The sequence below is a fragment of the Rutilus rutilus genome (assembly GCF_951802725.1).
Source record: "Rutilus rutilus genome assembly, chromosome: 16".
In the NCBI taxonomy this organism is placed as follows: domain Eukaryota; kingdom Metazoa; phylum Chordata; class Actinopteri; order Cypriniformes; family Leuciscidae; genus Rutilus; species Rutilus rutilus.
Window position 1 is genome coordinate 6,759,038 of NC_140224.1, and position 25,033 is coordinate 6,784,070.

The following is a 25,033-nucleotide window of genomic DNA, read 5'->3' on the forward strand; positions in this document are numbered from 1 at the left end:
TTGGAGAGAAATAACGCAGACACTGGACAAGAATGAATCTTTCTTGCATGCATGTGTTGACTGCCTGAGTTCAAGCACGCTATCAAGTGGAGTAAACTTTACAGGATATGTGCTAAACTGTGCAAAACTAAGGAAAACATGAGCTTAATGATGCAATTTGATCAATACTGTTTTAGTCCAACGGTTACTTCTTATTGGAGGATTCCGTAAATATTTAGTTTATATGCAGAGTTACGTTTCAGCTAAGTTTAATGGCACAACACAAATATTTAGTAGTGCGTTAGTTGAAGCTTAGTGTAAACTTAGTGTTAGTTGAAACCTCTATACTTTGCAATTAGGCTAAGTTGTAATGACAGCTGGTGCAACAGGCCCCTGGTCATCAGGGTTTGGCTAAAAGGGAGCATAAGCCAACCCCCTCAATGTTGTTTTGTTCAGTCAGACAGACGTGATTGCACAGGACAGATATTTCAGTGATATCTGTCAGGTAGTGCCTGTGCACTTGACATGTCAGAGTTGTGGCTCTCTTGTGGTAGATGCAAGTTTGCATCTGGTATGGGGAATGCAATTATCTAAACCCACTCCTCTCTCCCTCACAATTTCCTGCCTCCTCTTCACTGCATCAATCTAAGAAATAAGATGAATCTCCTGTAAAACTTAAAAAAGAAAACACAGGGAAAAATAAAGAAGCATCATTTTGCAAAGTGCGACTTAACCTGTAGGCTCAATTTAGGAGTTGTGAAATCAAAAAAAGGCAAAGTATGAAGCGTTAAGTGTAGGGATGTCCTACTCTTGCATAGCCAGACCTTCAGACTAATGGCAGAAGGTCTGGACTCCATAACAGCTTTCATTGGCCTAGAACCGCCCCAAGAGGCAGTCTGACTGACATTTAAAGCAAGCAATCACAGTTTTAGTTCAGCATCATGTTTAGGGACGTGAAAATCTGAACTTGATGTCCCTAACAGACAGACGTGTAAAACTCTTGAATGCCTATGCTGTGAACTTACCATACTTCACATACTTTTGAAAATCCAGCTTTTAATTGATCGCAATAAGCACTCTTTTGTTACAGTTGTAAACACGATAGCTGTCCTCTTCCATGATGGGATTTGGTGTCACAGCGGCTTTGTTTCCAGGCAGACCATTAAAGAACGTGACACAAATCTCCCAGAACTCCTGTAGAATTCACCTAATGATGACTTCGAAAGTCCCGAAAGCCAACGGTCCGTGGGCCATACATTGAAGCGTGTTCATTGGTTGATGTGTAATTAACAACAATACCTTGACGTGCTGATTTATGTTGATTGACTTTTATTTGAGGAATTCTGTTAATAATGGGCTATTAAGTTTGTGTTTATTGTACTTTTCCCTTTTGTCAGGGCTGGGGAGAAGGTAACACCAGCTGCCAGAATCACCTCATGTGGCCTGCTAACAGCAGCACAGGCTTGGGAGCTCAAAGTCGAATTGAGGAACTGAAGTTTCCAGAAGCTGCTGCCATTACATCGCTAAGGCCAGATATGGTGCTGATCTCAGAAGCCTCCTAGCAGATTATCCTCTTAGAACTTTCAGTCCCCTGGAAGGACTGTCTCGAGGAGGCCAATGAGAGGAAGAGTACATTGAGCCAAGTACATTGAGCTGGTACAAGAGAGATGATTTAATGGCTAGAATGCAAGGTGCGAGCCCATTGAGGTGGGGTGCAGAAGGTTCGCAGCTCAGTCTCTCTGCAGGGCCTATGACATGCTGGGTATAAAAGGGGCCAGTAGACAAAGGGGCATTAAGTCGGCCACAAAGGCAGTGGAAGTTGCTTCGAGGTGGTTATGGATCAGAAGAGGAGAGTCGTGGGTGGGGTAGTGCTACCTGGACACAAGTCGGGGCTTGATCAACCCTGGATCCCCTGGGCAAGGCCAAATCAACTGATGACCCCAACATCACTTTACGATGTGTCCAGGTGTATCACATGCATCACATTCAGGGTTTGAAATTAACACCCGCCAAATGCGGGTAAAAATCAACTGTCGAATCACTAGCTAATTTAGCGGGTTACTTATTATGTTTACTCACTTTGCTGGGGAAGTTCGTGTAAGCCAAATATGCGCAGATTTAACGCAAATACTCAACTCGTGAGTCATCATGATGTATTAAATATAGCGTATTGCGCAGAATCTGCACATATCTGGCTTACTTGAACATTAAGTCCATCATGGCCTCCTAATAATCCCCATATATATATATCATTAAAAATTACAGATTAAAAAGCATTTGGTTAACAGAAAATACATTGTTATTTTCCAACATCCTAATTTTTTTTTTTTTTTTTGAAAAAAATGTCCATTTATGTCCACCTAAAATAATTTTTTGGTGAAAAGGATGAGGATGAAAGAGGGAGGAGATGAGGGACGCAGGACAGGTTTTTGTTTGAATAAAAAAAATAAGAAAGAAATGTATGAATTTTGATTTGATATACATTTGTAATATATATATATATATATATATATATATATATATATATATAGCTGTGACATAAGCAGTGACATAGTTAATCTGGTTTATTTATTTTCTCTCTTTTTTTTTTTTTTTTTTTTGGCTAGTAGAGGTTCTGAATAGCCGGTAACTTATTTAGTAGCCAAATTGGCCAGTGAGTGAAAAAGTTAATTTCAAACCCTGATCACATTGTATGGTAAAAGGTTCTGCACTGCCTGTTGATTTTAATAAATATGTCACTATTGGCTAATATCCATTAAGTGAATGTTTAGTGTACAAAGATCATAATGCAAGGCAATAACATTGCATATTTATAATATTTTTTTCAGTGGTATTCAATATTGGATTAGACTGTTTGAGTCATACATATAATCATATACTGTTTTTTTTTTTTTTTTTTTTTTTTAGACTAGTTGACTAGTCAGTTACATTATGCCCATTTAAACATTAATGAAATTAGGTGTGGTGCACATCCCTAGTTACTGTAAGAGTGCACTGTACCAAAAATAATGCAATAGAAAATTGCTGTTGCCAACAAGACACTGAAAGGGGAATCAATCATACAGTCATGACATCATGTCAGCGAGGTGCTTCAAGAGCTGTGCTTATCACATGTGCAAAGTTTGGCATGTCAAACTGGAAAGCTCAGACATCTCAGTTATCTCCAGGGTGCCGCTTCGGTGGAGTCCTTCATGTCGGCCCCCTCTGTCAAAAACTAATTGAAGGATTTGTATCTCCAGTAAGTGTAAGCTAGCTTCATTATTGAAAGGCACCATTACTAAAGCTGAAATTTCATCTTTATATGCCACTGAGAAGTAAGGTTAGCAACTACTACTGTCATGAGAAGAGGTAAAACAGCTAAATCAGGACCATGTGACACTGAAGACTGGAGTAATGGCTGCTGAAAATTCAGCTTTTTTTCGGGTTCAGTCAGTGCCATACAATTCCAAGAATACACCTGCGTTCATTCACATTTCCAGGACATTTCAGTGATCCCTCCATTACGGTAATGTCCTGACATTTAAATAAATGCAGGTGTAATCTCTTCTTTTTTTCTTCTTCTTCTTCTTCTTCTTCTTCTTCTTCTTCTTCTTCTTCTTTTTCTTCGTCTTCTTCTTCTTCTTTTATTGCGTCTGGTTTGGGTCCCCACACTTGGATGGATTGTTAATTTTGTATGGAGTAGAGTTTAGTGCTTCACTGCTTATCTCATTGGTAACTTAGAATAGAACAAAATGCTGTTAGCTACTTCACTAAACTCCACCAAACTCAGCTACTGAATGACACTACATGCTATTTTTAATTGCATACATCACATAGAATGCAGATGCCTGACAACAAAGGTGCCATCTCAATCCAGAGCGCCCAACACCACATTTATAATGAAAACATATTATTTATTCTGGCTTCATAGAAAATGCTGCTAAAAATGTTAACTGACAAGTAAGTGTGCCAACATGCGTAATCACAGAAAATGTGTTTCCATTAACCAGGGAGATGCAGTTGTGTATCCTTTGTGTAGGTCATAATAGTATGACCCATACTACCACAATTTCCCTGGTTCTAAAAATACCATTGTTCTCTCTCATTAACAAGCCAGCAGGGCTATAATACACTCCACTCCACTGTGTCATTGTAATATATGTCAGAGACTAAAATAATCATGGACGTGCTTAGCAGCGTTAATACAAACCCATTCACCACCAAGAATTTCTTTTAAGAAAACAGCAACCTCCATGTTACCAAACTGAGATTTGCTTATATTCATAATACAGTTTGAAAGACAGTGAAATATGGTGCTGTTATGAACTGAAAAGCAGGACCCAGAGAGAATTAGCTGATGGCACCACAGTAGCATTGCTGGAGAGTAACTTACTAAAAACAGCGACACTATTAAAAATTGCATTACAGAAGATTTTTTGGCTAAAAAAACAACAGAAATCAATTATTGTGCAAGTATATCACATATCAGATTTCAAAACTGTTTCCTTATCCCGATTCACACTGGTAAGACTATAATAATGGTAATTATTTTAATATAATTATAATTTTCATTGAATAAAAACATCAGTAGAAGACAGTTATCTACTCAAAAGACAATGTATGGATAATCGTCTTTTTTAAGTTATGTCCTTTCTTTTTGGAGGGTGTGAATTTTGCCATTGTTAATGAAAATTGCTCTGATAAAATCATTGACTTTAATCACAGGTATACCAGTATGCCTCAAACCATCATATTCATCTGCGCACAAGTGCTGAGCTGAAGCACATCTCATGTAATTATAAAAACAATGTTCCCCAGTGAGTAACTTGCAATTTTACATATTATGGGCCAAATCTTCCATACTGCATCTTTAACTCTTAAGGTTATATTTTCAAATAAATTATTATATTTAAATGTTCAAAAATTAAAGTTAAAATTCAAAAATACATAAACATTAGATTTTTCATTAAATGGATGAAAAAGGATGAATAAAGTCATTAAGTTCAAGTACAGCCTTTTTTGTTAAAATATTATAAATATTTGAGGAATAAAATAAAATAAAATAAAATAAAATAAAATAAAATAAAATAAAATAAAATAAAATAAAATAAAATAAATGGTTTCACACATACATTTCACAGGTTTTTTTTTTTTATTCTTTTTTTTTTTTATGTTGCTGCTTGAGCATGAAAAAGTTCTGCAAAGTTATAAAGCTATTCTCTATATCAGTGCACACTGTTTCTGAACTCCCTGAAAAATCTCAATTGCAGTTTTGAGGCGAGGCCTGGTTGAGTTGCATTAGTAGTGTGATGAAACTCATGGTTATGCTAAGTGGCATGGCATTTGACCAAGAAGTTAACCAATCACAACACACTGGTCCAGCCGACCAATCAGAACACATTGAGCATTTCGGACATAACGGTTTCATAGACACCAGAACTAAACAGAGAGTTACTGACAGACTGTGAATAGAGGTGCTGCAACAATGTAAAATATGTGAACATTCAAGCATAAAAATATGTGACCCGCTCTGGCGAAATGAGTTGGAAGTCGCAATGTTCCATTTTAAGATATGGGCCGATTATGGAAAAACAATGAAATAATAGATTTTTTTTTTTTTTTTTTTTTTTTTTTGCTAATTTCCAAGAACAGACATTCAAAAATAATCTCCCAAAGTTTCGTAGTCCAGATAATTGAGTAAAGGTATTTAAATGACTATTAAAGTTTACAAAGTTTTACTAAATTCGCTGGAAATGAACATTGCTTTTCTCAACTCCTCTCCTCATCTCTGAGCATTTCCCGGGTATCCCCTGAAACGTAACTATCTCTGCTCTCCAAATATGGTGTTACACGTTGTATAGAACCAATCAAAAAGCTTAGAAATGTACACAAACGCTGATCATTTGTCAATGGGAAGCCCCGTTTCGACTGACCGGCACGCGATTGGTCCAGCCATCCTCCTGTCAGACTCGCAGCGCTCTGTGTAAACAAGCTAGCAGATCTCCTCAGAAAGATTAAATATTATTCATTTGAGAAATGTCGCTGTCAAAAGAGAGCAAAGTCGCCAGAAAGTCGCCAAAAGCGTCGAACTCACTGGAGGCTTCTAACCTAAGCTCTCCTGCTGGTCAGCAAGAGTGGCTAAGGCTAGTCAGTGATTTTGTTTGGCTCTGGAGACGTGTCATCCTCTGATGACAGCGACAGCGAAAGTGACAGCCCTGTGGTATTTATTGTGTATGGATGTGAGTGAGTGCAATTATTGTGTGAGTGTATTTATCTGCAAGGAGAATCCATTACAATGAGTTTGATTTATTTGAACCCAATATTTAACTGTTGGTATCTCCGTTATGAATTTGTTACACTGTTATTGTCAGCTAGCCTACACAAAGATATGATTGCATAGGCTAACATTATTTGTTCTGTTTCCTTGTCTCTCTGCCTCTCTCACTTTCTCTCTCTCTCTCTCTCACACACACACACACACACACACACACACACACACACACACACAAACAAACACTACACCCTCTCTCTCAAGCAAAAATGTAGCACCTCTGTTCAATCTTTCTGATTTTAGGACATTTTTGTATAAAAGTATACCTTTTAAATTATTTATTCAAATAAAAACTTTAAAACAATTTGAGCTTCAGCCTGGTTAAATAGCATTTATATATATTAATGTCTTTGGTCAAATTAAGCTGTAAAATAAACAGGTTATCCCTTTAAATGCAATGGATTTTGAAAGATATCAATAAAAAACGGGCAAAAAACTTTAAAAGCGGTTTTCAATTGGAAAAAGAGGGCAGACGACCATAATTCAAATGTGTATATCTTTACAACCATTCAAGGTATGACTTTGACTAGGATATCATTTGAAAGCTTATGATCTCTTCTTTCCATTAATACCAAAATCTCATACCAATCTTGGGTCACTGTGTCTCATTTTGCTGGATCAGGTCACATATATTCTAAGTAGCCCCCCAAAACAAAAAAATCTGACTTTGTAAAAGGGCATTATAGATCCAGATTCAGTTCAGACTCAATATATATCAATATATATATAATAAAATATTTCCACTTGCATTGAGAATCTATACAACGACACGGATTGCAGTCGATCAGAATTCCTTTAGTGCAGTATGCAGTTTTAAAAATAACCCCAGAGAGAAAAATGGAGTAGTGTATGGAGAAGCGAGTTTAGACAAAGTCCATGACATGAAAGCTGCACACCCCAGTGACAGAAACTGAGCTAAGCAGGCTTGTCAAGGAAAGGTGGCACGGAGCCCTTACCGTGAAGGCATAACTCGGCTGTTCTTCATGGTCCACGGGCCTCAGTAGTGTCAGGTAGCGTGCCATCCCACTGGGCGTCACTGCAAAGATGCTGTTGTAGTTGTCCAGAGAGATGTGCACCATAGGATCTTTCGTCTGCAGTGGAAATAAATCACCGTAAACACCCGTGTCAGAAGGCAGAGACATCAGAAGATAGAGCATGCTGGGAACATGGCTACACAAATTGCTATGAATTGGAAAACACTCATAGACCTAGTGCATTAGAGATACACACTGTAAGGAGAACTCAAGAAAACAAGTCATAAGAAAGATAAACAACTTAAAACCTTCTGAAAGAAAGTGCAAGAGCCAGAAGCACCGACTTGTGAAGGTAAAGGCACTGATATCTGATATATCAAAGTAAATTAAGGAACATAAATATCTAAAGAGTTTATACAAGAGCAACAGCATTTCAAGACTCAGAGAGCAGCTGAAAAAGCACTTTCATGCTAACAAAATCGGTTAAAATAGCGTTGTATTTTCTGCACATAATATGGGATAGGAAACCCATAATATCACGTATGATCTAACAATATTTTGTAACTATGTTTTATTGAAATATTTGCTTTAACAAAGATACTTAGACAAATTTTGAGTAAAGAGTTCCTGAAATCACATTAAGAATTGTCCATCTGTATGAATGCTGTTATTTCACATGGTTCTCTCACTCCCACCCAACCATTATCTAAAAGAGCAGATTGCGGTTTATACCTGCTCAAATTCCTGCTGGACCCTAGAATTCCTGCAGTACTACAATCTATGTAGACTATTAAATCAGCCATTATGCCCTTGCAGTATACATACATTTTTCATGGCACACTGTGCATTATGTGATCTGAATGCAGATACTGTTGCAGACCTCTTAAAAAGTGCATGACATACAAATTTGCGTGTGAGGTTTAATTGAAAAATATAGTGCAAAATAAGTGACCCCGTCTGTTAAAACCCGGATAAAGTCACAGCATCTAATTATGAGATGAAGAGTATCAAATTAATCAAAATGAAGAAAATAGGTAATGTGTGTTTATTGCTGTGATTGGTGGATTACACCAAGGGATTCGAGACACAGTACTCAAATTTTCATTTATACCATCGACACTACTTTTTATTATTTTGCAAAAAAAAAAAAAAAAAAAAAAATCAGACATTGGCTTCGTAAACAATTTCAATCATCTCTTGGTTTACTTTCGGTGCAGAAACACCTGCTGATTCTTGTATCATTCAGTTCAGGAACTTCTTTTCTGCCATTAGAAAATGCAAACAGGCCTTAATATCAATCCACACCAACGGCATTCAGGTCAACACCTGTTAATGGGACAGTTCACCCAAAAATGAAAATTCTATCATCATTTACTCACCCGCAAGCTGTTCCAAACCTGAATACATTTCTTTGTTCTGCTGAACACAAAGGAAGATATTTTGAAGAATGTTTTAACCAAACAGTTGTGGGGCACCATTTACTTCAATATACTGTATATACTTGTTAGGGACAACCTAAAACGAGGTATTCTGTGAAATTGCCATGCACAAACTGTATAGTGATTCTAGTGAGGTCATCGGCTCTCGAGCCATAAGTGAACGCACATTTTATTGTCTCTGGCAGCAGAATGTTCCAAACGTGTCGCCATTGAAACTGATTTCGGATCTATGCTGGACCTGACAAAAGGACAGTGCTTTTTTGGTAAAGGCCTCAAAGAAAGACTTGGGGGCGAGCACTAGCAAAAGCAGAAAAACATATGTGGCAGGGCACAACAAAACAACATTCATACTACAACAGCAAGGTCCAGGAGTGCTGCAGAGTTTTAGCTGAGAATGGTGACTCCAAACTGCTGGAACCTTGGAAAAGGGTACAAGGCTTTGTTATTGTCCCCATGTATGGCTGGAATTCCTACCGGTTCCTACCAGTTTTTCAGAAAGCGTCCATCAATCAAGCCACACAGTCAGAGCCAGTCAAACAGTGAGAAACCTGCCACTCTGGTTCCAGAAGGACTTAGAAACAAGAGGAAAATGTACCTCTTCAATGAGATTTGGGAATTTGTGGCAGAAAGTTATAGAGATATTGTATGCCCTAAACAAGGTTACAACTGATGAAAATAACAATGTTGTCCTTACAGAGGTGCTGACCCCTGCTTCACCCAATACTTGTGGTGTTGGAAGACCAAAAAAGACCCTAAGTGGTCTTGCCAAAAGAAGTAAACTGGCTTAGAACATTGACTGTGTAGCCTCTTATCTGTTTATGTACATACTCTCATGACATTCACTTAGCTGTGAGCAAGTATTATATTTCTGACCTTTTTACTACCAAAATGTACACACTTTTGTAAATAGAATCCCTGAGATTATCAGGGATTGGGAAAGGTTATTGCATCAAATATTTTACATCTAGACAAGTTTAGAATGTGTGGTTCTGTACACAGAAACTGCGTATACAAAGTTTGAAAATGACTCACTAACATTTGTTTTTGTGACATCCCATATTTAATCCAAATGTTACACAGTAGCCCAGAAAGACATTGAGATTTACTGCATATATATTGCATATTGCATTAAATATTATATATACATTACATTATTTAATTCTCTAACAAGTAAAATTTTGGCTTTGGCAATGCTATACTGTAAAAAATAGGGTTGTAATTTTTGTATAGAAAAAAAAAACCCTGTAAAAATGCTACAGTGAATAAATAAATACAAATATAAATAGTTTTTTTAGTTTTTGTTAAATTCATTTATCATACATGGTGAAAAGCTATCATTACCATTTAATTTATGGCGGGGGCGGGGGCGGGGGCGGGGGGGGGGGGGGAGCTAGTTCAGGTAGAATGAACTACATTCAGTCTTTCAGAATAAATGTAAAGGAATATTTTTTACAGTGAAAAACAAAACTTTTCGGGAAATATTATATATATATATATATATTATTATATTATTATTATTATTATTATTATTGCATTTACATTTAGTGGCACACAAATCACACACTTCAAATGTAACACTTGTAACAAATGTAACACAAATGTTTGCAATTCCTCATTATGCTCTAGATTTTTCATCTGAATGCAGTCCTCCAAATTTACCACATTATTAATGAGATACATTAGATTGATTGCCAGTCAGCCCAAAAATGTAAATCAAAATCAATAAACAAGATGCAGGGCAGTAATCATGCAGAGCATTAAGCAAATTGAATAATACAAAAAGACAGCACAGCAAAAATGAGAAAGAGAAAGCAAACAAGGGCTTTTTCACTTCTCACATCTCACAGTAATTTCCTTAATACCTACAGGCACATCGCTGGGATTCAGCTTTAGATGGAAGACAAAACATATGCTTGACATTAGAGTGTTTTCCATCTATAAGACTTATGTGATTAAAGAGATAGTTCACCTATAAATGAAAATTCTGTCGTTGTTTATTCATCCTCATGTCATTCCAAAACTTTATTTCTTCCATGGAACACAGAAGAACATATTTTACAAAATGTCCAGACTTCTACTTTCCATACACCATAAAGATCACGATATACTGCAAGCGAAATCAACAACGAACTGGAGTGACATCATTTCGAACAAAATCAGGCCAAAACGAAGTTTGTTTGGAGTTCATTTCGGGAGTTCAAAACAGACTGCTAAAGCAAACTTTCCAGAAAAGTAAACATGATTGGTCAATGGTGATTACGTAAAACGTAGGTGTGGCTCTGAGGCTCCGCCTTCTTTGATGTGGACATCTTCATTTATTCAAGTTAATTTATTTTTCTTCTCAGATGCGAATAAAAACATGAACACACTGCACAGCTGCTTTACAGTAGAAACTGTAAGTTGTAATTCTAATGAAAAGTGCCACTGACAGTTTTTTCATGTTTAATACTGTAAAGCTGTTTGCTTTTCAGCAATTTATAGAATAAAATGCTATATAAATAAAGGTGACTTGACTTATGAGAGTAGAAGCAGGAAAAAGAGCAACATAGACATTCTTCAAGATATCTTATTTTGCATTCTGCTGATTTATTATGACATGAGAGTGAGTAAATGATTGTTTTATTGTTGTGTGAACTGTCCCTTTAAGTTAGATGTTTGTCAGAATTCGCTATGTTCTAAATACTTTGCCTTTCTATAAAGCGGAGATAATTGCAAAGAGAGAACATTAGCGCACTAAGCGCCACCCCAATAACTCTCTAAGTGCTAGCCTCCGAGAGCGTATCTCTGATGCTGTTTTCAATTTTAATTTGCTTTTCTAAATGCTCTATAGAGCAGGAGCTTTGGTTAACATCAGAGGAACATTTCTATACACAAACATCCCTCAGGACATGTGAAAATGATTGCTGTCTGAGCCCAAGCACAGAAAAAGAGCGAGTCCTCACCTCCTCGATGTCGTTATCCAGGGCTATAATGGTGAGGGGGGTGGAGAGATTGGCACTGCTCGAGATAGTTGTGCCCAGCGGAGCAGATTCCGAGATGAATCCATGATAAGTGGCCACCTGGAAGTACGGCGCCTGATTGTTCTCATCAAGCACCTCAATGTGGAGATTGGCAAACGCTGGGAGAGGGTGTCCATTATCCTGCTCCGCCTAGAGAAAATAATGCCATGAGTTGAGAGATCCTGACCTTAAGATGGAATACTGTGGTGTGAAACCACTGCTTTTTTGGATTACTGCATGCAGCATATAATAATTGCAATGTGATAAGCCTCTATGGGCATACGAGGGCTTAACACTATCTGCCCCGCTAAATTAAATAAAGACCATGGCTGATTAATTCAGGCCATTCTCAAACTTAATTCCATCTGAGCCTGGCATACACCCAAGTGCTCTGGGAATCTGAAAATGTAGTGTAGTAACTATTGCTCAAATTCCTACTTCACCAGCAGCACCTACATAACACTAACATAACATTTTAATGTCTGAAAATCCCGAACAGAGGTCCTGGATTACTAGGTCATGCAGTGATTTTGAAGTTTAAAAAATGCATGGTTTACGGTCTCCATGTAGATATAAAGAAATGTTTTGTACTGTTAAAATTACACACTTTGGGCCCTATTTTAACAATCTAAGCCATGGTCTAAAGCGCACAGCACAAATGCACTTAGGTCGTGTCCGAATCCACTTTTGCTAGTTTAATGATGGGAAAAATGGTCGGTGTGCCCGGCGCATGGTCTAAAAGTAGGGCTGCACGATTAATCGCAATAAAACCGCACGCGATTTGGCAAAGGCTGCGATTATTTTAAGCGCAGCTTGTCAGTGGAGTGCGGCTGATCGGTAGTAAACACTGCCCCATTTGAAGACCAGAGGGCGCTCTCACGCAAACACGCTAAATATGCCCCGCCGCAGAAGTACAATAACGGTGCATCATTCCAGGAAATCCCTGTCGCTGTAGCTGAATAGTCAGAAGATTGAAACGCTTTGATTAAACATGACTTATAAATGCACGACTGCCTTATTCTGTGTCAGAAGCTCATCATCTCACAGAAGGAGGAGCTCAACTGTCCTTATGAAGTGAGTTTGGAGTAAATGCATGTTATTAAATGTTGCATGTTAATAAAACGAGGTTCATAAATGATTCTCGTGTTTGGAAAGATATTTGACTCGTGTTTTTTTTTTCAAATGCACGTTATAAGTGACTCAAACTCACAGTGCTTTCAGATGGAGCAGCGTTTACAGAGCCGTACATCAATGACAAACTGCGCATAAAAAATAATCGCAGCCTTTGCGATTTTAAAATCGCGATAAGCGATCTCGATTTAAGTGCGATTACATGGAAATTGCGATTAATCGTGCAGCCCTATCTAAAAGGGTTGTCCCTATTCTCTTAATGAGTAAAGGGTGTGTTTTGGGCATAATGTGCAATAAACCAATTCCCTTTAAAAGCCAGTTATGTTCGCGCCATGGGGGATTCGCTATTTACATGGCGGAATTTGCAAGCGGAAAAACTGAACGCTTGTGTAGCGGGGAAACGGATCTGCTCGTGCGCGAGGTTAAAGTGCGCAAGCAGACCATCTATGCGACAAAGTACACGCGCGTTGTGGACCCGCCTATAGGCGCGCATTACTAACGCGCTCTTTAAATAAAATAAAATAAAATACTGCGCCATTGACTTTAGACCAGGTTTTTGTTGGTCAATGGCGCAGTCTATTTCAGTTGCCTCAAAATAGCAACGTGCCAACCTATGTTTAGCCTATATTGTGTGCTGACGTTGTTTGTTACTTATTGTGGTGTGTTGTATCTGTTTTATTATTACTTTTCTATGTTGTTATTACTTGTGGACTGTAAAAAGTCATTTTATGTTTTTTTATATGCTGATTTTAGGTTGCCTTTATAATAACTGGCCAGGGACAACAGATGAAAATTAGCCTGTTGAGCTAACTCTGGCTCATTTACAGTTATTTTACTGTTAATCAATGAGCATTGTCCCTGTAAAATAAACAAATAAATGAAATGAAATGAAACAATGTGCCTGAACACACCTCGTTTTCAAACCAGCACGCCCATGGGCGCATAAATAGGACATTTAAAGGACATGAAAATGATAACTGCGTCGGGCTGAAACTAGCAAAAAATACTCGCGCCGCTCCTGACGCTGCATTTTGCCGTGTGTATGATAGGGCCCCTTATAAAGCAGACTGAATACTAGGGCTGCATGATTTAGGGGTGACTATGATATTTCTGAAATTTTGAAATAAGGTCTGAGGTTAACACAAGTATGAATCCGTTCGAATGACCTACCCCTGACCCACCCCTAAACCTATCCCATCACTGGGGTTTAGACAAATCGTACGAATCCGTATGAATAGGTCGTGAGATGGCGTTGGTCGTACTCACTTGTGAAACTTTTTTTATTTTTTTTTAAGCTTTTATTTTTGCTAAAGGCTGTTGCTAACATCAGAATATGAAGTTTATTGCATCAGCTAGATTACCTCTCACGCTCAAATTGAAACCTCGCAGACATTTTTAGTTTGGGATGCATGCAAATGTGAAATTAAATGATGTATAATATTTTGGTGGTGGGATGTATACTGGCTTACAGCAAGACATTATTAAAAAGATAATTAAAGCAACAGAAAGAGATTATATTTCCGTCAATAAAGCTAGTCTCACTCGAGTGAATCAGCTTATGGTTCACCCACAGACTGTTGACTGACATTCTCATTCATACTGAACAAAAATGTTACTGAAGCATTGAGTTTGATCTAATGCAATAACATTCATCCATTTTTAAGTGTGGCTTAAGAGTTTGAATATTTTTGGGAGCCACTGTATATCTGATATAATACAGAATCCAACTGACAGGTCGTGGTTAAACCAATGGATTCTGGGAATCTTGTAGCGTACGGACTACGTGATTGGATTTTGAGGGGGCTCAGCCTTGCTGCTTTTGCTTTGAAACTGAGATCTTGACTGGCAGGTTGACATGCTGTTGTCACAATAGGACTGATTTTATATGTGTGGTGCTAGAACTGAAATTCCCTAAGGAAAAACTAAGAGTTACTCGTTTGCTGATCTTACACTGATTTGCAGAAAAACTACTGTACCTGGCATCTCTGTGATACTTTGTGAAGTACGACAACAGTACATTCATGAATATATCCAACCCAGCTAACATTTCAGTTTGGTTGTGGGCACATTAAAAACCATATAATATAGAATACTCCTTCCACTCATCATCTGTGAAGTGAAGCAAGACCACCAGTTATTGTTTCGGACTCTCATCCAAAGATGCCTTGTTTCAATTTGAATGAATGAATTCTGATCGAAACAAAATGTGTGTTGTAAACGCTTCTCTTTTATATACACTGAAAGCAGACAGTGGCCAGGTCAAGTTCCAAAAGGGACATAAAAGGACCACAAAGACATGCAAGAGTCATGAAAATACTTCATATGACTAGTGCACTACTGTATATTCCACGACATCTGAAATTGTACAGTAGCTCTATGTGATGAACAGACCAATCTTGGCACATGAGGTTCGAGCTCCTTTTGTTTTCTACAGCAGAAAGCATATGGGTTTGACATGACATGAGAGTGAGTAAATATTGTCAGGATTATTAATGTAGTCAATTAGCCTTGAATCTGTTCACTCTCATGAACCATAGCGGTATTGCTGTATGCAGCTAGTCTTGTTCTTGCTCTTTGATCCTGAAAAGAGTGACAATGTTCAACACCCAGTCTGTTTCATCAGCATAAATCCATGTCCAGTCCATGCTTCCCACTGTGTAAAGGTCAGTGGCATGCACAGCATTCTTTACAGATCATGCTTGCATAGAGTATCATCCTAGAGCCTGACGTTCAGTTCATACACTCATGAACACACTTGGCTCAACTCCACAATATTTTTTTTCTCTTGCCTCTGGGAGTCATTCCTAGAATGCAGTACAGTTTTATACCTCTGTTATGTATGTCTTAAAATACTGAAAATAATATTTAAAACTGATTTCTCAGGCTTGCATATTGATTGATTTGTGTTTGTTTCATTTTTAATTTAACATATTTTCTGGGCATGTATGTATTAATTTATTAATTCCCTAATTTATCCAAGACAATGAGATCTTTTAAATGTCTTGATGTTTGGCATTTAATTTCACTGATTTTCAAGGCAGTCATTCATTTGCTCGCTTGCTCACTCACTCACTCACTCACTCACTCACTCACTCACTCACTGACTGACTGACTGACTGACTGACTGACTGATCACTCACTCACTGACTGACTGACTGACTGACTGACTGACTGACTGGCTGATCACTCACTCACTCACTCACTCACTCAGACTCACTCACTCACTTACTTATCCAAAAGACATATTTTAAATGTCTTGATGTTTGACATTTAATTTGCAAGGCATTTATGTATGTATGTATGAATGTATGTATGCATTTACTTGTTTATTTACTCACTCACTGATTCACTCACTGATTCACTCACTGATTCACTCACTCACTCACTGACTCACTGACTCACTCACTGACTCACTCAGACTCACTGACTGACTCACTCACTTATTCACTCACTCACTTACTTATCCAAAAGAGATATTTTAAATTTCTTGATGTTTGACATTTGTTTGACATTTGACTCACTCACTCACTCACTCACTCACTCACTCAGACTCACTCAATCACTCACTGACCCACTCACTCACTCACTTATCCAAAAGAGATATTTAAAAATTCTTGATGTTTGACATTTAATTTTCGAGGCATTTATGTATGTATGAATGTATGTATGTATTTACTTATTTATCCAAAAATGTAAGATATTAAAAATGTCCTGATGTCTGACATTTAATTTCACTTGTTTGCTTGATTGCTTGCTTCACTACTTATTTACTAGCTTGCTTACATTAGTGAACATTTTGTTGTCAAAGTTGTCATCATTACCTTGATTACCAAGTCGAAATGCTGGTACTGTTCCCTTTTGATGGGTTTCAGGAGCTGGAGCTCAGCTGTCGTCTGATTCAAGGAGAAATACTCTGCATATGGCACCGGTTTCCCTACAAACACAGAAAAATGGTCGTGAAATGGAGGGATGCATAAGATTAACGACTTGTATTGAAGTGTTTGCCATTGAACATAATAACTCACCATGATTTAGAAACATAGTGTATTCATTTTCATAGCCATACTTCATACAGAAAGGCAGAATAAAATCATTAATGCACTTCCTCTATAAATAGCCACACTCAATAGTGGGTGCTTTGTTGATAGTTAAAAGCATGAGGCTGCTGTCAGATTGAGCCAGCACAGCTGTGGCCTACAATATGTTCTGACATATCCCTGACTGGAAGTCTAACCATTCCGGCAGCGCACTTTAGTTCCTCGGCTCAGGTCGGGAACAGCGTGGTTTCCCGCTTTCAGGTTTCATCTCAAAGCACAGTTGGTGGGCGCACCTTGCCTGCGGCATAAATGCATTTGACTCCCGCTGAATTTCTGACCTGCCACTCTGTTCTGCCTTTTCTTGGAAAACCACTGTTTCCTCCACGGTGAGGCCTTACATGCCGGTAGCGACTCGATATAGAGTACAGAGGGCCTGACGGCCACCTACCAATGAGAATGGAGTACAGGATTCCTGGGCGGTCTGACGGAGGCTGGATGTTTCTGTCTTGATCCACAGCTTGAATGGGAGGAGTCACATTGACAGGGTTAACTCGGCTCTGGATAAGAGACACAGAGAAGATTATTGCATTATTTCCTTAGTGAAAAATAAATATACTAAAATGTATTTGAAATACATTTATTTTATGCTAAGTATACTACAAATACATTAACATATTTATGTACTTAATATAAATACCCTGCGATTGTATTTTTAGTAGACTAAATTGGTATACTTTAAGTCTGCTAAATTTGAACAACCAATTTTTCTAACTAGGTTTCTGAACCAGCCATAGGCAGTAATCCCAAAGCATCTCTTCTCTTCCATGTACACTATTTAAGTTGTAAATACAGTGCAGCACTTTTGGGTTCTACGTCAGAACGCTGAGTCATTATTGGCCGACGCTGTTCACGTGAGCACCATGATGAATGCTAGCCAATAATGAGCCAGCGTTCTGACGTAGATCCCATTTTGTGTTCCGAAGATGAACGAAGGTCTTACAGGTTTGGAACAACACGAGGGTGAGTAATTAATGACAGAAATTTAATTTCTGTATGAACTAACCCTTTAATTCAGACCGTTGCTTTTTTTCTTCTTCTTCAAATATTTTACCCAAAATGGCTTATTTTTCAATCAATCAATCAATCAATCAATCAATCAATCAATCAACCAAACTACTTAAGGTTTTCTTTTAAACTATGTTTTCCTTCAATATCTTATCAGGACAGATGACATCTAAGAATTTTTATTTTTTTCACTTCATGCCCCCAAAAACTGGATTACATGCTCATATCATATAGCATGTGTGTTCACTCATATTTGTAATATATTCAGAGGTGTCAAAAGTACCTGAAAACCATACTTGTAAAATTACAGATATCTTACAGCGAAAATGATCCCACTGCAAGTTCCAATTCCAATTCCAAAGTCACCAATTCCAATAACGCTAATATCTTTGATACTCAGTAAAACTGCAAAGTAGCCAAAAGATACACAAGTACATTACCTGATTACATTTACTCAATTAATTAACACCACAGAAAATATTTTGGAATAAATTAATAGATGTAACATCATTTCGAATAAACATACTTAATAAAAGCTAACAGTATTTAGACATTTAAGTCACATAATAATTGGATGTTGTGCAATTGTACGATTTTTTACTAGAAAATAAGATTTTGGCATTGTCATGTTACATCATACAGTATGTGCATCTTACTTGTAAATAGAGGTAAGCAGACGGCAAGGGGAGATTGACACAGCATAAATTTATCATGGGACAAAACGACAACACAATGATCACATGTGAGAAGCAGCATCAACATTCCTGTCACTTGCTGCAAATGAGCTGCAGATGTTTGTCCGAAAAATTCAAGGCCACATTTCCCCTCTCTCGTTTATGAGCTCCGGAGACCCGTCTTCCACGTTTCCTGAGCCTGAGGGATAAGCAAATCTCCGCCTGCCTCTCTCTCAGTCTCGGCCATAATATCACCAGTCAGTAAATTTGCTCATCTATAATTCAAGCCGCCTCTGAAAAATGACAGTGTTACAGTGAGTGGCATGGGTGAACCCTGAGACGACCAGGGTAAAAATGAAGTTTCCAGAAAATAAATAAATAAATATAAATCTGCTCTGCAAGTCAGCAGAGAGCAGAGATAAACGAATTCTCAAGACAGCTGTGCCAAAACCCTGTTCTGAAAAACTTTGTGTCCAATTGGGTGGCAGGATCTTGAGATAAACACTTAAAGCAAAGTGCCTGGAATGAGCTTAAAGTTGCGATGAAATTGAAGTAACAACAGATATTTTCTTCCATATTGTGACGTACATCAGAGTTAACAGACTATCGACAAAGAAAATCATGTGATTTGGGATATTTTTATAAGAATAAAGGATGTTTACAAGAGAAATGCTAAACAGGTGTAGCGATTAGCTTATTCTAAAATACTTCGAACAACACATTTCTGCCTCATCATATGACCAAAATCCACATTAGATCGCAGTCAGAAGTTATTACAAACACTCAAAGGTGGTTTCCATAAGTTATGAGTAAAGGCCTAGTATTAAAGCTACAATATGTATTTTTATTTCTCGCCGCTAGGGGTCGCTAACCTCTTACAATAACAAAGGTGCAGATTGATGACGCAGTGATAAGCGGAATCATGGAACTTGTCGTCATGCTGATGGATCTAATAATGTTTATGGATGAGTGAAAACATTCATGTTTTTAACATGACTGTGGTATGAAGCAGGACGCGATTGCTACTGAGAGACAGATGAGTCCCTATATATAAAATATTATAGTAATATAGTATAGTAAAATATTAAAGGAATGAGGATATTTCATTCTACCGAACTACCCGCAAGTGCTGAATTACTGAAGTCAGTTTATTTGACGAATTAAACTTGTGAGGTAACGCAGCGCTGTTTCACTTGGTCTAATGTTACACTAACATACTAAACTGCATTTGAGTCTGTTGAAAGTTATAATGTTATTCTATGTTTTAGTTAGTTGGCTATATGAGAATAGCAGTAAGCTAGGTCAACATTAGAATAACATACTGATCATATTCTAACATTTCATCATGTTGAGCTATATAACATTGATTTGTTTTATGTACATTTGCTCACTTGTCTAATAAAGTACATGCAAGAGCGTCAAGTCCAAGTTTGCCGCAAAGCTCTCAGCATCTCGAATTCGCCACGCCGATATTGATCCTCATTTTAATTTTCCTTTTGTCCCAAAGTCTGCTTTCCATGATCCATAATGTTTAAACGAAACAACATCAGTGCGCCGCTAAACATTATGCAGTTGTCCACATCTGTCGCCATGGTTACAATGGCAGTATGAGCGGAAACCAGGGATAACACAGATATTACGTCATTGACAGGCGACAAGTGACAAGGGACTATTTAAATTAGTGAATTTCCCTGAATTTACACATTCTTGTAAACATTTAGGATAATGTAAGTACATAATTGAAATAAATGTATAACACTGTGCAAGTGGATTTTGGATATTTTGATACAAAGTTCTTACATTGTACCTTTAATCTCATAAATTGTCTTGTGTAACTTCATGCTAATTTGAGCTATAATTCACCTTTTCATTCATATTTCATGATGTATGTTGTTAAAATAATTCATGTAAGGTCGTAAGAAAATGTTTGGTTTTCTAGACTGATTTTTGATAATAGGTGGGTATAATGTATATAGGATCATAATCAGGATCAAAGGGACACAGATGGGCAAGCCATGTAATGCCATGAGTAAAGTAATACCACAACTTGTCATCATTTCTCAGGACAAAATAAAAAATGTGAATCAAATGGGGACTTTTCAAATGGTGTTTTATGCATCAGTTGTTGATTGGATTTTGAGATACGTCATACGTCACCAGAGAGAAGTCTCTGATTAAAAATGACAAGGTAAAAAAATAATAACAAACATACGCACAGATGAATCATTCACAGTAATATCTATACAAAGCGTTTAGAAAATAGAGTGAATTTTCATATCATGCTGACTTTAAAGAGGATTTTAGTAAAAGGTGAGGAAAAATCTAGACAGACAAAGATGGCAATTTAAGACATCTTAATACTTTCCATTAGTATTAATGCAATTGAGACATCACACTCAATTCTGAGTAAAAATTCAACAACACTTGTCATCAAACAATTACCATGTCTACCCTATCAGCATGAGAGAGCCCTCTCCTCGGACAGCACGCTAAATGCGCATTTATTCTATGTGACTTATTTGTAAGTGTGAACTCGTGAAATCTCAATTCTCCAGCGGCAGTCATCTTTGTTGAAAACGAATTCAACCCAAGCGCCCTTGGTGACGTGGATGATTATGTTACTGTTGATCATCTGTCCATCATCGTATAAAGCACGCCCTAACAATTTGATTGGTCCGAACAGCTTTGGTTCGAGCATACTTGCTCCACAACGGATCAAGTCCGAACTTCCCGACCTAAAAAGTTTGTGGGCGGGCCTAAGTTCGGCTGGCATCCAGGCTAGCCTTTCTCAGTAGCAAGGTGGTAGTGTCAAATTGTGTAGCTTCATGTGGTTTCATTTTTAAACCATGCAGTTTCAGTGGCAAAGCAATTTTTCAGAAGCAAAACCATTGATTAAGTAGCAGGGTTGAATAAACGTCTTAGGGTTACATATGTAATTCGATTCCCTGAGAAGAGAAGGAGATGCCACTTCAGTTGCTGACGCTATGGGGATGCCTTTGGCGTGTGCCGTTGTCTCAAGAATAAAGGAGAAGGAGAAATCATTCCTCCTCTATGTCCCGATTTCACCCCCTGGCCTTTTAGACACTGATAATTTACCCATGCCTGCATAGTATATGTAGCCTGGGAAAACCCAGACAACTTACGGCAAATTTAGATTTGCTCTGGCCTCATTCAAGCCCATTTCTAATCCGTCGAAATCGCGGCACCAATCAGAAACGTTGAGGCGGGCTTTACACGATGACGATTGCTCTGATTGGTTTTAGGTCTATCCACTTGCGCCCAGAGGCATTTGAACGACGTCTGTTGGTGAAGCGCATCAACTTTTAAATGCATTATTATATTCAAATTGCAAACACATGAGGACAGTCTCCATGAAAGACCCACTGGCAGATGAACGTGCTACTACATTTCTCTCCGAAACGGTAGGAAATTAAATTCGATTTAATAGAGGATTTTAACTGTGACAAGATGATTGACAGGGAAGTTTACGTGACAGGATGCACGAGACAGATCCGTCCGATAAAGATGACGAAGTAGTATGTCCCAAAGCTTGCCTACTTTTTTGCTACACATTCAAAAGTAAATACCTTTTCTTCACAAAAAGAGTACATACTGGCGTAGTGTAATTTAGGCGAATTGGGACGCAGCAAATATGGCTTTACACGATGACGATCGCTCTGATTGGTTTAAGGTCTATACAATTGCGCCCAGAGGCATTTGAGCGACGTCCGTTGGTGACGCCCCTTTGGAAATGAGTTATTAATGAAGCTTTGCCAGACCATAACTCAGTTACTACTGAGAATGGTCTGGTTTTAACCAGGCTATAGTACATGAGAAATTTAAAGTTGATGATGTTTTATGCAGGTGCCCTTTTATAGTCATGCTGGCGTGGCAGTGAAGTCAGATGACTTCCGTAGCCAATTGCATTGGTGCTTGTACACGTGCTTCTGATACAATGTTTCACAATGTTACAATGTTTCCTGCCAATACTTTAGCAATACATTTGTGTCTCCCATAATTTCTGTCGTTTGTTTATAATCAGAACAAGCGATGTTCAGTTAACCCCTTTACGTACAAAGACTTTACGTACCCAGATTATTGTTGCTCAACATTCACTGCACATTTAATATATACATTCACTTTCTAAATATATGTTGGTTATGTGCCTTTTTTTTATTTTGGGTATGTCACTAGGATTGTTCAATAGTGATAGTGATGTGTTAAAGTAAAATGAACACTGACGTAGAGTGTAATCAGAAAGGCTTATATAATCTTATAGGATATAAGCATGAAACACTATAAATACAATCCAAATACAACCGTAGATCACGAATGCCAAATGCAAGATGAGCAATACAATCTCAAAGTTCATTTCTCATTTCGACAAACCCAACACTTTGCCCCGTCTCGGCTATGCTGCATAAAAATGGTAAGTGGACACACAAACACATGTATTCCTCCTAGACTTAATAAGCAGCAGCAGAAAATCAGCATGGTTAATATTTATTTCTTATGGCTGCCCTGTAATTCCAGGCCCCTGCAATTATAATTCCTCTGACAGCAGTAAATCACAAGCTTGTGGGGTCTTCGCTCGGTGTGATTACCCATAATACTCTCTCAGTCATCCATTATGCACACAAACGCTGTATTTGTACAGTCCTGGGAGAAAATACACAAGGGAAAATTAATTATTTACAGTAATATATTTGATATATACTTAGACATCGAAAGCTGAAGTAGCTCACAGTTCGCAGTGTGCTTTGTTTCATATTAGCTAGAGCAATGTTTGTCCACATAAACATGAATATGTTTGGCTAGTATGCTTGCTTTGCCAAATCAATATTTTAAAATAAATTAAGGCTGTTTGTCCATCAAAGCGTTTTTAAGTTAGTAGGTTGCATGGCAACAGCATAAATAGTTAAATTAATAAACTATACTAGAAATAATTGATTATTAATAAAAAGCAATTCATTATTGAATATTTCTGTTGCAAACAATTTTCTCTATGTGGTTTTCTTTCTTTTTTTTTTTTTTGTATGTCCTCCTGCACCCAAACAGAATGGGAGTTTAGTCTCGCTCAACAGCTACACAATAGCCCTATTTTCTGCCATTTTTCCTAACCTCACAGGCAATAAGTGATTGACAGCAAAACAATAACCTGCGAAGAGAGCGCTTATGCCACATATATGTCAGTGACATAGACAGGCAGCTAATTGTCGACTGTGGTTCCGTTAATACACCACTTACCAACTGAACACAATCTAAACATTCAGTCATGACCCATGAAAATTGCAGGTTGTCACGTATGAACACAACCATTTTTAGCTTATCAAACAGGATTGACAACTGTATGGTGCTGTTGTCTTAATGTAGCCCCGTAATATAGCCTACTTAAAGGAACACGTCGACTTTTTGGGACTTTAGCTTATTCACCGTATCCCCCAGAGTTAGATAAGTCCATACATACATTTTTCATCTCCGTGCCTTACCTTCTTGTAAGGCGACCTTGAGTGTCCAGAAAGGCGCCAAATAAATAAAATGTATTATTATTATTATTATTATTAACTCTGTCTGACGCACCCACCGCTAGCCTAGCTTAGCACAAAGACTGGAGGTAAACGGCTCCAGCTAGCATACTGCTCCCAATAAGTGACAAAATAATGCCAACATTTTCCTATTTACATGTTGCAGGGTTGCCAACTTTGGGTCTTTGGCTGGAGTGAGACTCTGTAAAACTTCAGTGTGCGTGCGCGGAGAAAATGTTTGGCAACCCTAACCCTAATTTTAAAAATGTCAGTCCTTGTTTACTATAAACCCTGATTTATGGGGAAAAAAAGAAGAAAAAAAAACCCGAATAGAATGGAAACGTGTTTTCAAATTGTACAATTAATTTATCGATTGCACTATAAAAAAATTAAGATAGAGGTGATTAAATAACAAACATGTAAAACAACAACATCAAAACTAAGAAATCTCAAAACAAAAGGGACACATAGTTACTCCACCTCCCCAGAAAACCACAACACACTGGTTTCACACATTAGGCCTGTTGTGCCACAGTGGCAGTGTTGGCCTGCTTCACCACCTCTGCAGGAGGCTCGTATCTGAAGCAGGGTTCGATCCGTTCATGAACCGTAATGCATCTGTCACGTGACAAATGAACGAAAGACTCGGATGGTAAAGTGATTATTTATGTTCCCTGTAAATTATTTTTGACTGCTTTATAATGATTTCTTAATTCAGAATATGATAAAGACTGCGTAGGGTGGGTGTGTTCGTGGAATTTGGCTGTTAAAAGTATAACATTTAAAGCCCGAAATGAATTAACGAAATGACTCGAAAAAAGATTTGTTCATTTTAATGAACGAGGTAGAACAAGCGAGTCAGTAAAATGATCCGAACTTCCCATCACTCACAGGGTGCCT

The 25,033-nt window shown here is 37.8% G+C and overlaps 1 protein-coding gene across 2 annotated transcripts in view; it reads right to left on the reverse strand.

Moving 5' to 3' along the window:
* Positions 1-25,033, reverse strand: part of LOC311305984 (protocadherin-15-like) — a 228,887-nt gene that overhangs the window by 136,951 nt on the left and 66,903 nt on the right. For both annotated transcript variants that reach the window (XM_084434059.1, XM_084434058.1), the window contains exons 10-13: positions 17,318-17,426; positions 16,654-16,766; positions 11,645-11,851; positions 7,246-7,380 (exon numbers count right to left, since the gene is read on the reverse strand). In XM_084434059.1, coding sequence (XP_084290185.1) covers positions 7,246-7,380; positions 11,645-11,851; positions 16,654-16,766; positions 17,318-17,426 — 564 coding nt within the window. The remainder of the gene's footprint in view (positions 1-7,245; positions 7,381-11,644; positions 11,852-16,653; positions 16,767-17,317; positions 17,427-25,033) is intronic.